Here is a 14,103-nt window from a genome sequence, read left to right on the forward strand (position 1 = left end):
TAGGAAAGATTTAAGGTAAGATCGAAAGAATTCCTGTTTTGTGAATGATTGACATTGAACAAGTCAAGAAAATCAGTCGTTGGTTACCATACTAAAAGAAAACTTGACATTACAGTACACACAGGTCCACAACCTCGAAGAACAAACATAGTTAATAATACCAGCAATATGGGAAGAAACCCCACATTTTTGACAGCTTACACGATTAGTAGAACTTAAAGTGGTTTTACATTTACAGCAATAAAGTGGCATAGATGAAATAAAGAGGTAAAGAACTAAAAAGGAAAAACAAGTGTCGAGTAAATAATTCTATTGGATCACCTCAGTTTAAACGGTATTTTCAGCAGGAACCTGCTGGTCAACTACAATCTCTGAAGGTCGTTGATGCCACAGATTCGCTTGGTGAATTCCGTACCATTTTTGTTAATTAGGGAGATGATTTTCCATTCCGAAGAAGCGGTGGCAGTTTCGTCTTGAGAACTGCTCAACATCATTGGTCTCCTTAAGCGCCCGGTCGCACTTATATTCGAGAGAGGACATTTTATCTTGAAGTTTCTTCAATTTTGCTTTTGTCTGATCGTTTGCAACCTCAATTTCATGAATCTTGCCTGAGTTGCTTTCTATCCGTGAAAGAATTTCATCCATGTTTTTGGAGAAAGCCCTTTCCATACAATTCTGTAGCTTGATTTTAAATTCCTCACTGTTGAATACCTTGTTTATCACCATTGAAACAAGTTCTGTTGTGTCCTTTGTTTGAGATCGCAGAACAACGCTGGAGTTCATAGTTATTGATCGCTTGGGTGAAGCAGATGAGTATAATGCTATGTGTGGCTTGAACCAACGCCGATGTATGATTAGGCTTTGTTAAGATGGGATAGACAGTTTCGCTACCCTGTACTAGATATAATTGAGGTTAAATACGGATACGTAGATACCTTCAAACTCTGTGATGTTCAGGTTTCTTCGATTCTTTATATCCAAGTCTTCCAAAGGGTGATTCATCAGTGTCTAATGCTACATGGTTGCATTAAGTCAGATGTTTAGCAAAAGTTGTAAACAACACTGTTGAAGTTGAAGTCAGTCTGGTTATGGATTATACTATGAAACGTTAATGGGGTGGCTCAAGCTTTTAAAAAGACCTGTTGTCAAAATTATTAACTCATTCCGCCCCGTAGTGTACTTTGGATGCAAAATGTATTCGTAATATGTTGGAAAATAGCTCAACCATAACGTGTTTTCAGAGAGTTGTGATTAAAAAATTATTTACCAACATTACATCCACCATTGTTTTGCAATATTGGTACCAAATTTGCTGCCCATCTCATACACCTTGGAGTAGTAATCTGAAACTTTGCGGGTTGATCTAAATTAATGTAGGTTACCATGGGGTGAACTTACCCTTTCTGAAGTGAAGGATAAATAGAGGTCACAGGTCAATTAGCCAAAGACAGCACTTTTGACGTTATGCGTATACAAATGGCCGAAACCCTCAGCCCATGCTGTATCAACACATTCTGCACGTTTACAGAGCATGATTTAATATAAAACGTTAAGGTCAGGTGATCTAATTTGCAGGAAGGTAAAACTTCGACAAGTTTGTGCGAAAGGGTCCTTTATTATAAGGGCAGTTGGGAAGTGATTTAGCGCATATATGACTTATGTCGTCATAGGTGCAAATTTCCTACGTCAAACGTCAAATAACCGAAAACAGCCATTATATATACCAATGAAGTAATATGGCCAAAAACTTCATACGTAAGAACTTTACCAAAGACTGTGTCTACATTGTATCGATTAATGTAAAACTCAAATTATCTCGTGGTCAAGAAAAGTTCAAATGTCAAGCTTTTCCAAACTAGTGCACTTACCAAAATGACTTGAAATGTGTAGTTTACTAATGTCAATTTAAGAGTCGATGATTACCGGTACCTACATTTGATGGCTTAACCAAATTGCTGGAAAATTTAATTAATTTAATAGGATTGCCTAGTAGTTGTTAAATTAGTTTTATATATTTTATTTATCAATTGTATTTATGTCAACCCTCCCATTATTACTTCAAATTTCGACATTTGATCTCAAAATGTTGACATTTTGTCTAAAAAATTGTTCTTTTATTTAGCTTTTCGCATGCATTCAACCCACTATCCATTTCTCCAAAGGATGAAATCAAAGCCCCGTATATGATATTATTGTCACAAGTACAGCATGTTTAAACATTGCTTTCAACCGACACACAACTTTTTTAAATTTTCAATTATTGATAAACCGGTGCTTCCAAAAAAGTAGTTAATATCAAGCCCAACATATAATACAAACTACACATTCGCAATTTACAGCGATTGTGCTTGTTTCTTATATCATTCCTATGCATGCAATGATCATGGAAATATGATACTTTGGTAGCATACGCCTATAAAAAAGACTCTTTGACTTACATACTAAACCAAACAATGTGGTTCCTAGATCTAGCCGTATCCTTACGGCGCAGAGTTTTTGCTACGTGAGCATGAAGTTCTCGTCACTTGTAAACAACCTCTTTACTCAGTAGTGAACAAGTTTCTTACGCCTCATCTTGGGAGGGCTAAAGTGGACTCAAATTGCCCCAATTTACCCAATAGTTGCACCTTATATACTTCCATTACCGCTCTTTAAGACATCTAAGCCACAAAAAACAGACCTCATTTGTAATACATCATAACAGATGTTTCCCTGCTGCTTTTTGGCACTTTTTCTAAAAGAAAAACTAGCGGCGGATTAATATAGACGCTTATAGGAGTATGTCCCCTTGTAGTCACTTCATTGCTGTTCTCTTTTAGTGCTTTATTTTGCATGTATGTACATGCGTACATGCGCGCTTAATACACCTCAAAAACCGCAAGGTCGAAAGTAATCAAACCCTGGATGTATATGCATTGGCATGATATGTAGTGAATACTTGTCTAAGTAAAACACATAACTTTTGGTGATCAAATGAGGTCAAAGGGCAAGGTGGGCAATATGGGTTAAAAAGTTATGTCGATAATTCCTATGATGTAGGCCTGTGCATGAATTAAAGCCTTTCCGTGACTTAATACGTCATGTGTTTAAGGTCAGATTTGAAAGGAGGTCAGGCCAAATTGATTGCAAACTTGGGGTATATACATTGACATGTAATGAACTGCCTCTATACATAGGACGTCATTAGTTCAAAAGTAAATTTTACAAAGTTGAAATAGCAACTACGTTTGGTCATTACTCGTCTACAAAAGTTACAAATTGTTCAAAGTCCTCAGGTTAATTTGGTTTAATAGACTCCATCATAGCAAAACGTAAATGGTCACGATATAAAGAGCGGTCACGGGTCAAACTTGGCCATATGATTGCAAAACTCCTATTAAATCGTACGGTCAGTCGATGACGGTACCATACCTATCAGCAGCAATGGTAAATGAATTCGTCTCTAAACTATTGGAAAACGGTATACATTGCAACGATTTCGAATTAGTAAGAGATCAAAACGTAAATGGTCACGATATAAAGAGCGGTCACGGGTCAAACTTGGCCATATGATTGCAAAACTCCTATTAAATCGTACGGTCAGTCGATGACGGTACCATACCTATTAGCAGCAATGGTAAATGAATTCGTCTCTAAACCATTGGAAAACGGTATACATTGCAACGATTTCGAAGTAGTAAGAGATTTTTGTTCCTGGAGCTCTGAGTGTATTATTGAGTGTATTATTTTTTTTTTGAAGAATAATTTCGTAAAGTAAGTTTACAAAACGACTAATGAAGCAATCAACATGTTTTACTGATTCCTGTGGTGTAACAGTGGGATTTTACACCTTACTTTGAAATTGATTCATGACTGTACTTAAGTGAGTGGACATTTCTAGGTCAGTCTAACCATGGAACTGAGTTTCATTAGACACACTAACGTTGTTTGACTAAGTTGGCTGATATTTGACCAAATTGATTAACTGGGCCTAGGCTGTGTAAGGGTATCTTAGCATTCACATTGTTTAAGCAATACATATTATATAAGCCTATACGTTTATGCAGTATGCATTTTAGAGTTGACTTATGGTTAACAACTGGGTCACCTTCTGTCTCCTGTCTTCTGTCGGTTAAACTTGTACGTATTAATAGTTCTTCTTTTTTACATGAGTGTGTTATCAATGATGTTTATTGCGCAATGAAATGTAATCACATGCATTAAGCGTTAGGGCTGCGAATTGCAACAAGCGGTTTATGTAATGTTTTCCTTTAGTTGTCTATATTTGACAAAGCTTGCAAGGGGATAGACATAAAAAAGTGCTTAGATTGCATATGGTGGTAGCATAAAACTCCATGGAGTCCTTATTATCAACCATATTAAAAGTCGAGTGCCACAGAAGACATTTTGCTAGTTACTGCCAAATTGAAAATCGGAAAAGTGTTGACTGATGGATCAGATAAGCAACTCTCAGGATTATCCTCACGTGTTTCTTTGTCACCAATGACCTCGTTAAGCGACATGCATGCGTCACATTTACATAGGTAAACGGGATAGTATTTCGATATCGACCCTCAAATGATGAAAGAAAAGACCAAAACAGCAAACTTTCATAACTGCCTTTAGTAAAAATATTTCTCACAGTCTTTCTTATGATGTAATGAATTAAAACACATCATATCGTTAGCAAATTTATGCTTTATTGACCGCACAAAACAAAGCAAACATATCATGGCTAATCATTTCATGTTAGAAATGCTTTGTACTGTCTTATTAAATAATTCAAATAGAGTCAGGTTTCTATGTTCTGCGTTCATTGGCGCCAAAAGAGAAAAACAGCGGAGGCAGGTAAAGTTGATTTTGTCAGTAACGCGTTACACGTATGCTCCCAAAGTATGAGCTCATTTACCTCTTAACAAAATAAAGAGCATGTTAACTGTTATTTTTGAGCCGAATAAAAGATATTTTTGTTACGAAAGATAACATGTTTTTTTCCCCGGACATTGTGTATTTCAAGGGGTCACTCAATGCCCATCTACTTTTTCGACCAACACCTGTTAGTATTTGCCCATATCTTAAGTTGTTTGTCATTAAACAGGAAATATTAGTGCATGGCCTATTTTCCCATTCTGCTTTACCAAGAGTGACGCATTGCCCCCTCCTCTTTTAGACCTCCCCTTTACTATACACCACTATATACTACATACTATACACTACTCTATAACAACATGTCTGAAAAATATTTGTGAGTAACACATTACTATCATATACCACACTTTACAAATATACAAGAATGTGGGTATTATACTATATCTCTCTTTCTCCCCCCCCCCACCTACCACTCTCCCTCCCTGCATGTTCACATACATTGAACAATTTTGGTATATTTTGATGTATAGTTTTAATTCTTATAGTTATACAATTCACAGAATTCACATATAGTCCTAAGAAAATAGGTATGAAAAAATATTGTAATGATAGTGGTTAGTTGGATAATAAACACAGTACACTTATTGAGTACATCCACATTACATGCAATAACATATTTGCCAAGTTGTATGCCATATTATGATGATTTTTCTGTTCCTACTATCAAACCTCATTATTTCTATTTAAAATGAACAACATTTATAACACACACGTAAGGAAAACTATTTGAAAAAGAAGAGTTATGTACTGAGTTGTTTGTGTTATAATAACGTCCCAAATAAGTTTAAGCAAAAATATTAAACACATTTTCACTGTTGTAAAACAAAGGCAACAAAGGCAGCAGTCGTCCTGTTGCTCCTCGTCACGGCTCTTCATCTTCGGAAACATCGTTCCATATCTAAAATGAAGCGCATAAGAAATTTGACTCTTAAACAATATTTAAATGAGTTATTTCCCTGGACATGTAGTACTCGATTAAATAGGTTCAATTTACAGCTTTATATTTACTGTTTATGTAGAAAACATTAATTATAGCAACGTTTCAAGTTTTGGAAAATCGTAAAATTAACAATTATAATTCGTCTTAAAGAGTGTGATAAGAAGTGTGATTGAAATATTATGCCTTATAAATTGTGTAATTCGATCGTACGTGTCCCTACTCAACTATTGGGTGACTTTATTGACAACATTGTGTTCAAATTATGACATATAACAATGTACTGAAAGATTCACTTGTCATCGACTAAGTTTTCAAGAAGTATATGGACATAAATATTAAAAACTAGAGCTGAGGAAGCATTTTTTGCACTACACCTCCGGTACTTTTTTTAGACAATAACTTTCACCCTAACATTCATTTAACAGCTATACAAACTTTTCCAAGTTGTGTAATTTGTATGCATCTAATGTATCACATTTACGTTGACACATTTCACTGTGTGCGATAATGAATGTAATCAAAACAAACTTCAAACCCACTTTAACGGTTCCTTAGAAATTAAGTTTATTGCTCCTATTTTTAAATTATCAATTATTTCTTTAATCATATATTTGAATAACTTATTTTCTTATGCATTAACAATCTAAAGATTTCAATTCATCGAATATCCTTTGTAATAAATTTTGCCTAGGATCATTACAAACCTTTGGACGAAATGAAATACTGGTCGAGTCATGCTGCCGATAAACCCTAAACGTTGCGTAAGGTACACCGGATCTTCTTACACTTGAAATACAGCGGAGAACGAATTCACATGACCTATTCTTTGATGACGCAATGTCCTGATAAGATATTTCCTAATAAATAAAAATAAATAGTAGATGTTTACTATTCAATAATATATAATATTAAAACATTTGCCAGTATTGAAACCAAATGATGAATTTCATCATGTTTTTAAGAGGGAGTTATCGGAAAGTTTAATGTTTTCAGTGTCACTGTCGCTTTCCTTTTTCTGTATTCATTATTCAGAATATACTATTATAGGTATGGTAGTAAAACTGTGTTAGCTGTTACAGATGTTACAATTTCTTTCAAAATCTCAGCAAAACAACGAAAGACTTTTAATTATTAGAAATTAACGATATTTTCGTCGTACCTTCCGACTTTCATCTGCTGTAGTTTTCCACTCCCTTGGTGTTAAATACTTTAGAAATATAATCAATGGAGTCGGTTCTTCCTTCTTGAACCAAAACGGTTTGAACTGTCCTACTGTGATGTTTTCATCTATAAAGATCTGAATCAACAAAATCATGTTATCAGTGATGGTAATACCACACCAATGTTATAGTAGGTAAAGAAATATAGATCATCACATATCTTCATATATCGTACATAAAAGAAACTTTATAAATTTTTAACATTAAAATAATTTAAGTTATTTCGTTAAATTTACAATGCTTCATCGTGCCATCTAACGGTTTAAACCAGTACAATGGTTTGTAATGTTTGTGTTTGCATTACAACATGGTATGATCAGAACTTCACTACTTACATCTTCATTGCCCGGCACATCGGCAAAGTAACCAACATTCACAGTTGACTCATTGTCAGTGTCAATTACCTTGCTGCCGAAAGTGAATATCTTTAGACGTTTGGCCTCAACTATTTCATTGTTTATTCTGAATGTTACCCAGCAAAATTTCTTCAAGTATAGTTTACATGATTCTTCCTGTAGTTCAAATTTGACTTCTGTGTCTCTTTCCCAGTGGGGTGGGGCTTCTGTTAATAAGAAGTATAAAATGAAAAACGTACTAAAAGGAAATAAAACATGGCCTATTATCGTATAATGGAATGAAATATATACTTGGAATAAGTTGGAATATGGTGTGTCAACGCACTATGGTGTGTCAACACACTATAAACGAACGTTGAGTCGTAACGTTCACACGATATTGTTCGTACATTGGCATTAAAATCACTAAAAACACAATCATGGAAGCAACTATCACGCTAATAGGAGTAAGCTTAAAGGCAGGGAACAGTAAGTAAGGAGTTATTATGTATTCAATGTATTGAAATATAAAAATAAGGCTGTTGCAGATAAAAGCCTCTAATAATATGCCTTTTCTGCGAGGAACTTGCAACTTATTTTAATTACCGTTGTAGCCATCCAGTTCAACTCTGGGATAGGTAATATTGAAACCACATTATATAACTCATTTTCTAGTGATACAGTCAGGAGACTACCTTAACAAGAGCAAATTACATTAAACATATAATGCTAATGATACAAGAGTCTGTTTTGAATTGGCCAAAATGGAATAATCACGGTCAAAAAATCATTACTGTCATCGTTCTGTTATATCGTCGTAACATCATTAAATAAACATTCTTTCTTTGACGTACGAAACTACAGTTTTGTTTGAAAGTAATATGCAAGTCTCTCGCTAACACTCTCCCAGATTATATCTGACTACTCTAGTGTGGAATGAAATAGTAAATATTAAACACAGTGATACTAAGTCGTATATTATTTGATATAGTCCCTTTAATATGGGACTATACCTTTAACCATCACGGTAAATCAGTTTGTTATGTTTTTTTTCTTCAAATAGGTATCAGTTGAAAAAACCCCATAGAAACCAGTAATGTTAAGGGTCAGATACAATTTGCTCTTTTTAAACTGCATTGGGTAAATGGTTAAAAATAAATTACACTTACTTGGGTGGTGGTGACTTGCAAAAACCTCCATCGACTCGTTCGTAAATTTTTCCTTCAATTGTAGACAATGTGGTAGATGAAGTTCAACAGCAGTCTGGAACTCGAAATTGTCCGGAGTCAATTCCACAATGACAGCTGAATTGCTTGCAAATGTAACGTCATCTCCTGTATCTAGATTGCCAGAGATTATTTGTATGTGGATTTCACAGTCTTCCAACAGTGCTCCTGGGGGAACTAGAAGGGAAACATCTGTTCCCTTGATCTCTATTCGGCCGCCGTCCTTCGTAATTATCTCACTAGACTTGAAACTTACTGCACGTCTATATGTTTGTTCCTCTGTAAGTCAAGTGAACGAACAAATAATATGTGTTTATTGTAACAGTCACACAACTTCATATGAAGAATAACATTTCACTTAATACGGACATTAGTATTTTAAATGATAAGTGCCCTGTCACATTCAGACAAAAAACTAGACAAGAACAGAAAAGGCCACATATACACTTACTCATTTCTTTAATAGTATTGCTTCGATATGTTGTAATTTTACTACTTGTTAATAATTTTTATTAATATTCAGAAATGAATTAGATAAGCGTTAAGTCACAACTGAAAACAGCGCTATGAAACATTCCACTCTTATGTAAAAAAAAATTATATTTTAAATTAATCATAACTTTCATGTATTTTGTTCTTATTAAAGCTAGAAGAGAAATTAGAATACCGAAGTGATAGAAAGTCAAGCAGGAGACGAGTTGTAAAAAGAAAGTAACGACGTCTTATCATACAAACATATATTACCGGATTCGTTATGTATGCAAATTGCATCTTTGATTTCGGTATTTCTTGGAAGAGAGCCTCTCTGTAAAAGAAACACATTGTAGTACCGTAAAAGATCAGTTTCTGTCAGATCAAATACCTATATGTTTCACTCCTTTCACATTCAGAAACTTCAGAAACTGATCGTCCTGTCCATTAAGCATACATTATAATGCAAATAATTTAAGCTTTTGATCCCCTGATTAATTTGAATATGTGATGAAATACTCAGTCAATCGAAAGAAGTTGAACCCTCAGGCCGTAGCTTGTTGCAAACAGAAAGAAAGAAATACAATCACATACATCGGTTGAGCTCGGACGGTGTCTCTGTATTTTGATAACAATAACGTGCTTAATTTACAAAAAGGTAAATCCTTCAAACGAAATATTGTTGAAACCGAACATTTTGATCAAAATTCAATTATGATCAATTATGACATTATAGCACTAATTTAAACCCAGGGATTATATTGGGAAAAGTAATTGTACATTAGTAGTGCTCATTCAGCATGCATTTCATCGAACAGTGGTGAATGGGGATAGCACATGTGCGGGTAATTTACTCTGTTAACTTGTTTTTCTTGATGTTGTACGCCTCCCTCTCCAGCTGACTCTCAGAACTCTTCTACAGAGCCACACTTCGAGAACCTCAATTGCCATCTCCTCTGTGTTTCTCAAAGTCCAGCCTTTACGTGTTTTTCCAGTTGGGATATATTAACAGTTTTGCAATAGCATGCCAGATGAGGTCAATACCCATTGTTACTGATATGTTATTAAGGATATTTCTGTTTTTGTTCCTTCACAAAATCAAACCCATTTTAATAGGCCCGTACTTTCGCTAGAAGACATTGTAGTGCGTTTGAATGAGCTGTATCATGTACAACACTACGTGTATGTCAATCACGATACTAGAGATAAAAATGAATGTTATCCGTTATTGGCTTTACCTTACACCAATGAAATAGAAACACTTTTCCATGTGTACATAACAGCTTTATTGATTTTGGCCCCATAACCATGGTAACCACATATCTTTGTAGTACTTGACATACCGATTATACTTGTGAAGGTTAAAAGTCAATTAAATTTTCCCCTTTGTGAACGGTACAACAAAATCACTTTTCGCTTTATTTGGACTCTGATCGACTTTTCGGTCTGAAGGTCTGCAAGACAGTTTCCATTATAGGGCTCATTCCTAACAACCTTTATCACAATCGGCTAGGCCGTTGACAATAAGTTTCAGCACAATTTGAAGTGTGGCTATGGCAACACTGGACTCGCTACCATCTCATCCATGGTTGGATTAAAATTTAGTCGTTTAGCTTGAATGCTGCTTCATTGTTTAATTCGGTCAAATCGGTTAATGTATTTCTGGGTTGGTAAACCTATCATTCTTGTATCGGCACTAATATTGGACAACTATGTGGGTTTGTAGATGATCTACTCAAACTGTTTTTACCATCCGTTAAGAGTTGTATACAAGACACTACACATATCCTTACCAATTTCCAGAACATAAAGTCATTCCCATCTCCCATCACATTATCTGCTGGACGATATGGATGTTTGTAACCTATGTACTTATATACCAAATTCAGAAAGTATATTAGAATGTGAAATAATTTTCGATGTGAAAGTTTTTATCCGTATCTTTCAAAAATGTTTTTGCATAAATGCTTGAGTTTATGCTAACCCATAACTACTTTGTGTTCAACCGGCAGCTTTGTCTAAACTACATGATACAGCTATGAGCAATGGTATGGCCCCCAGCTGGCCACTATTTTCATGGCTGATCTAGACGAGAGGATGCTCAATACATACCGCTTGAAACCCTATACTATAGGGATATTGATGACACATTTTTTTTTTCAATTTGTCTCATGGCGTACACACCCGACGTAAGTTTGTTTTGGTCTGCTATGACTTTCAGGCTCTAATCAATTTTTTTTCGATTAATTTGGCAGTTCAATTTCTTTCTTGGTGTTTACAACATTCTACTTTGTATAAAAAAACACTCCAGCAGTCATACATATCTGAAGTTTTATAATTCATGCCACATTAATTTGAAACGTTTGTTTCTTCTCAAAGCATCAGAACTAAACGTTTCTGTCCACACAGTGTGAATTTGCTTAATATAGTGCTAACCTGGTAGATTATTTTCTAAATAATGGCTAGTCTCTATTGCTCACCAAGCACTGCATTTCTAAGATTTGCTGATACTCACGTGAAAAATTACTTTTATGTTTATATGAACTCAAATTTCTCAATCCGCTTTTTCCTATGATAGTGAACTTTTTGGCAATTACATCAGGTTATACGTTCTGATTTTGGTTTGTTCATGGCATATTCGTCCATATAGGGCTTAAAAAAAACACCTCCTTCACTGGCTAGGCGACAAATTCCTAATATCAATTTTCTTTTCATGTCCGTCCAACTCCCTGACGAGATTGTCAAAGATTGTCAATCTCTCATCACGGATCAGGTGTTTACCCCTTTCGGTACCAGTTACCGCATTCGACCACCGCTTTTCAATTGTGACAATTCTAATGTCGCTTATCTTTCATCCTATAATATACGTGCAAATGGTAACTTTGTAAGTCAGAAAAGTTTTAAATTTAGATAAGATTCAAGAAACATAAAAAGGAACCTAAACAGCTTAACCAGAAAACCATTCATTGCTAGATATGGATAGATCGGTTGGATTAATATATATTATTTGATATTATTTCTACATTATGATCTGCTTCAATATACTAATATCAAAATTGGTACCTTCATATTTTCTTTGGCTGGTACATATCATTTATTCGGATATATTCATATCAGTTCGGTTATATTCATATCAGTTTAGGTATATTTCCAGTGCTTATAAAACCGTTGGCTCTCAGTACAGATACTCATTCCTCCTTATATTTTGTTATGGAATTAAATATAGGGAACCGTTCTGTTATAAAGTTGGTTTTCTTACCCCGGACACTAGCGATGATGTTTCACCGGTAGAGGAAATTGTAAAGATCTGAATTCGTGATAATAGCTTTGTTATCTAAATTAAACATTTGATCATTACTGTATACGACATGTGGGACCATATGATTCATTATAAAGGATAATAGGTATTGTTTGCGAATTCCATAAAAAGAAAAGGAAATGTCTTCAAACCTGATCGTCTCTTCGGCTTTCGTCTCGATTCCTGTAAGAAATGACAAGTTGTAACCGATCATTAGGATTAATGTTTTTGCATTGAATAATTGCAACAAAAAACAACATGATGTAGAACTGTGGCTTCTGTTTTTATTTTATTTTTGTATTTGATTCTGTCTACCATGATGCTCTGTGGAAGACTCTTAAGAGGATAGGAAACATTTAGGGTTTCTAGGAACTAGTTTAACCTGACTTTTATCCGAGAAAAAAAAATTGTTCGACGTTGATAAATTTACCAGCAATTATATAGCTTCTGATGACGTTTGCACTCGGGTATAAAAAATATAGTATATATTAGGACAAAAACTACGCTATGACTGCCATTGTCTATAAACCTTCAAAATGTGTGTTAAAAAGTTCAAATGCATTGAAATCATACTGCAGGTACATAAATTTGAGACAAAAAATAACACAATGAGAAAATTGTTCTTTGTTTGTACTAACTTATGTATTTTATGTTATATTTTATGACCATGACCATAAACTTTATTTTAGTAGGTTACTATCTTAAATGAAGTAAAAGGAAAATAAATACCTTTTGTCCCTGTAAAAGAGTGAATCATTGTAAACAATCACCCCACTGCTAGGAGTGTCATTAAGCACCAAGATTTAATGCCATTAAGTGGCTTACAATACAGTTCTGAGGGGCGTACCAATACGCCCTACTACTGGTTGTAGTGTCATTTATCACCAAGAAGTAACACCATAAAGTGGCTTACAGTACAGTTCTGAGGGGCGTACCAATACGCCCCGCTACTGGTTGTTGTGTCATTTATCACCAAGATTTAATGCCATTAAGTGGCTTACAGTGCAGTTCTGAGGGGCGTACCAATACGTCCCACTACTGGTTGTAGTGTCTTTTATCACCTAGAAGTAACATCATCAAGTGGCTTACAGTACAATTCTGAGGGGCGTACCAATACGCCCCGCTACTGGTTGTAGTGTCATTTATCACCAAGAAGTAACACCTTTAAGTGGCTTACAATACAGTTCTGAGGGGCGTACCAATACGCCCCGCTACTGGTTGAAGTGTCATTTATCACCAAGAAGTAACACCTTTAAGTGGCTTACAATACAGTTCTGAGGGGCGTACCAATACGCCCCGCTACTGGTTGAAGTGTCATTTATCACCAAGAAGTAACATCATTAAGTGGCTTACAGTTCTGAGGGGCGTACCAATACGCCCCGCTACTGGTTGTAGAGTCATTTATCACCAAGAAGTAACATCATTAAGTGGCTTACAGTATAGTTCTGAGGGGCGTACCAATAGTGTCATTTATCACCAAGAAATTGTACCATTAATAACGACACTAAGCGGTTTATAATGCAGTTCTGAAAGATGTATTAAGACCCTCAGATTGTTCTAATGGGCATACCAATACCCCTACTTATGATTTTGCACCAAAAAAATACAATGATAGGGGAAGTCATTTTAACCTTAACCTCCCACCTCCCCCCGCTCCCCCCCCACTCACCCTCACACTTATTGTAATTTGTTTGAGAACCAAGAA

General features: G+C 35.2%; 1 protein-coding gene across 1 annotated transcript; it reads right to left on the reverse strand.

Annotated features, from left to right (window-relative positions):
- Positions 1-5,391: 5,391 nt before the first annotated feature.
- Positions 5,392-14,021, reverse strand: LOC139977477 (uncharacterized). The gene is made up of 7 exons (XM_071986828.1): positions 12,551-14,021; positions 9,374-9,434; positions 8,573-8,908; positions 7,404-7,630; positions 7,008-7,145; positions 6,553-6,705; positions 5,392-5,806 (listed from the first exon to the last, which is right to left on the reverse strand). The coding sequence occupies exons 1-7, from the start codon at positions 12,656-12,658 to the stop codon at positions 5,771-5,773; spliced, it is 1,059 nt and encodes a 352-aa protein (XP_071842929.1). The 5' UTR covers positions 12,659-14,021; the 3' UTR covers positions 5,392-5,770.
- Between the last annotated feature and the right edge of the window lie 82 nt (positions 14,022-14,103).

Source organism: Apostichopus japonicus, chromosome 12 (assembly GCF_037975245.1).
Source record: "Apostichopus japonicus isolate 1M-3 chromosome 12, ASM3797524v1, whole genome shotgun sequence".
Lineage (NCBI taxonomy): Eukaryota > Metazoa > Echinodermata > Holothuroidea > Aspidochirotida > Stichopodidae > Apostichopus > Apostichopus japonicus.

What these genes read in the sequence shown, in the direction of transcription:
- LOC139977477 (XM_071986828.1), bottom strand. Translation starts at nt 12,658, where the DNA reads ATGTTGTTTTTTGTTGCAATTATTCAATGCAAAAACATTAATCCTAAT. An exon ending in TGCAAGTCACCACCACCCAA is followed by an intron (nt 7,631 to 8,572) that starts GTAAGTGTAATT and finishes TCTTATTAACAG; the next exon opens with AAGCCCCACCCCACTGGGAA. An exon ending in GTATTTCATTTCGTCCAAAG is followed by an intron (nt 5,807 to 6,552) that starts GTTTGTAATGAT and finishes GCTTCATTTTAG; the next exon opens with ATATGGAACGATGTTTCCGA.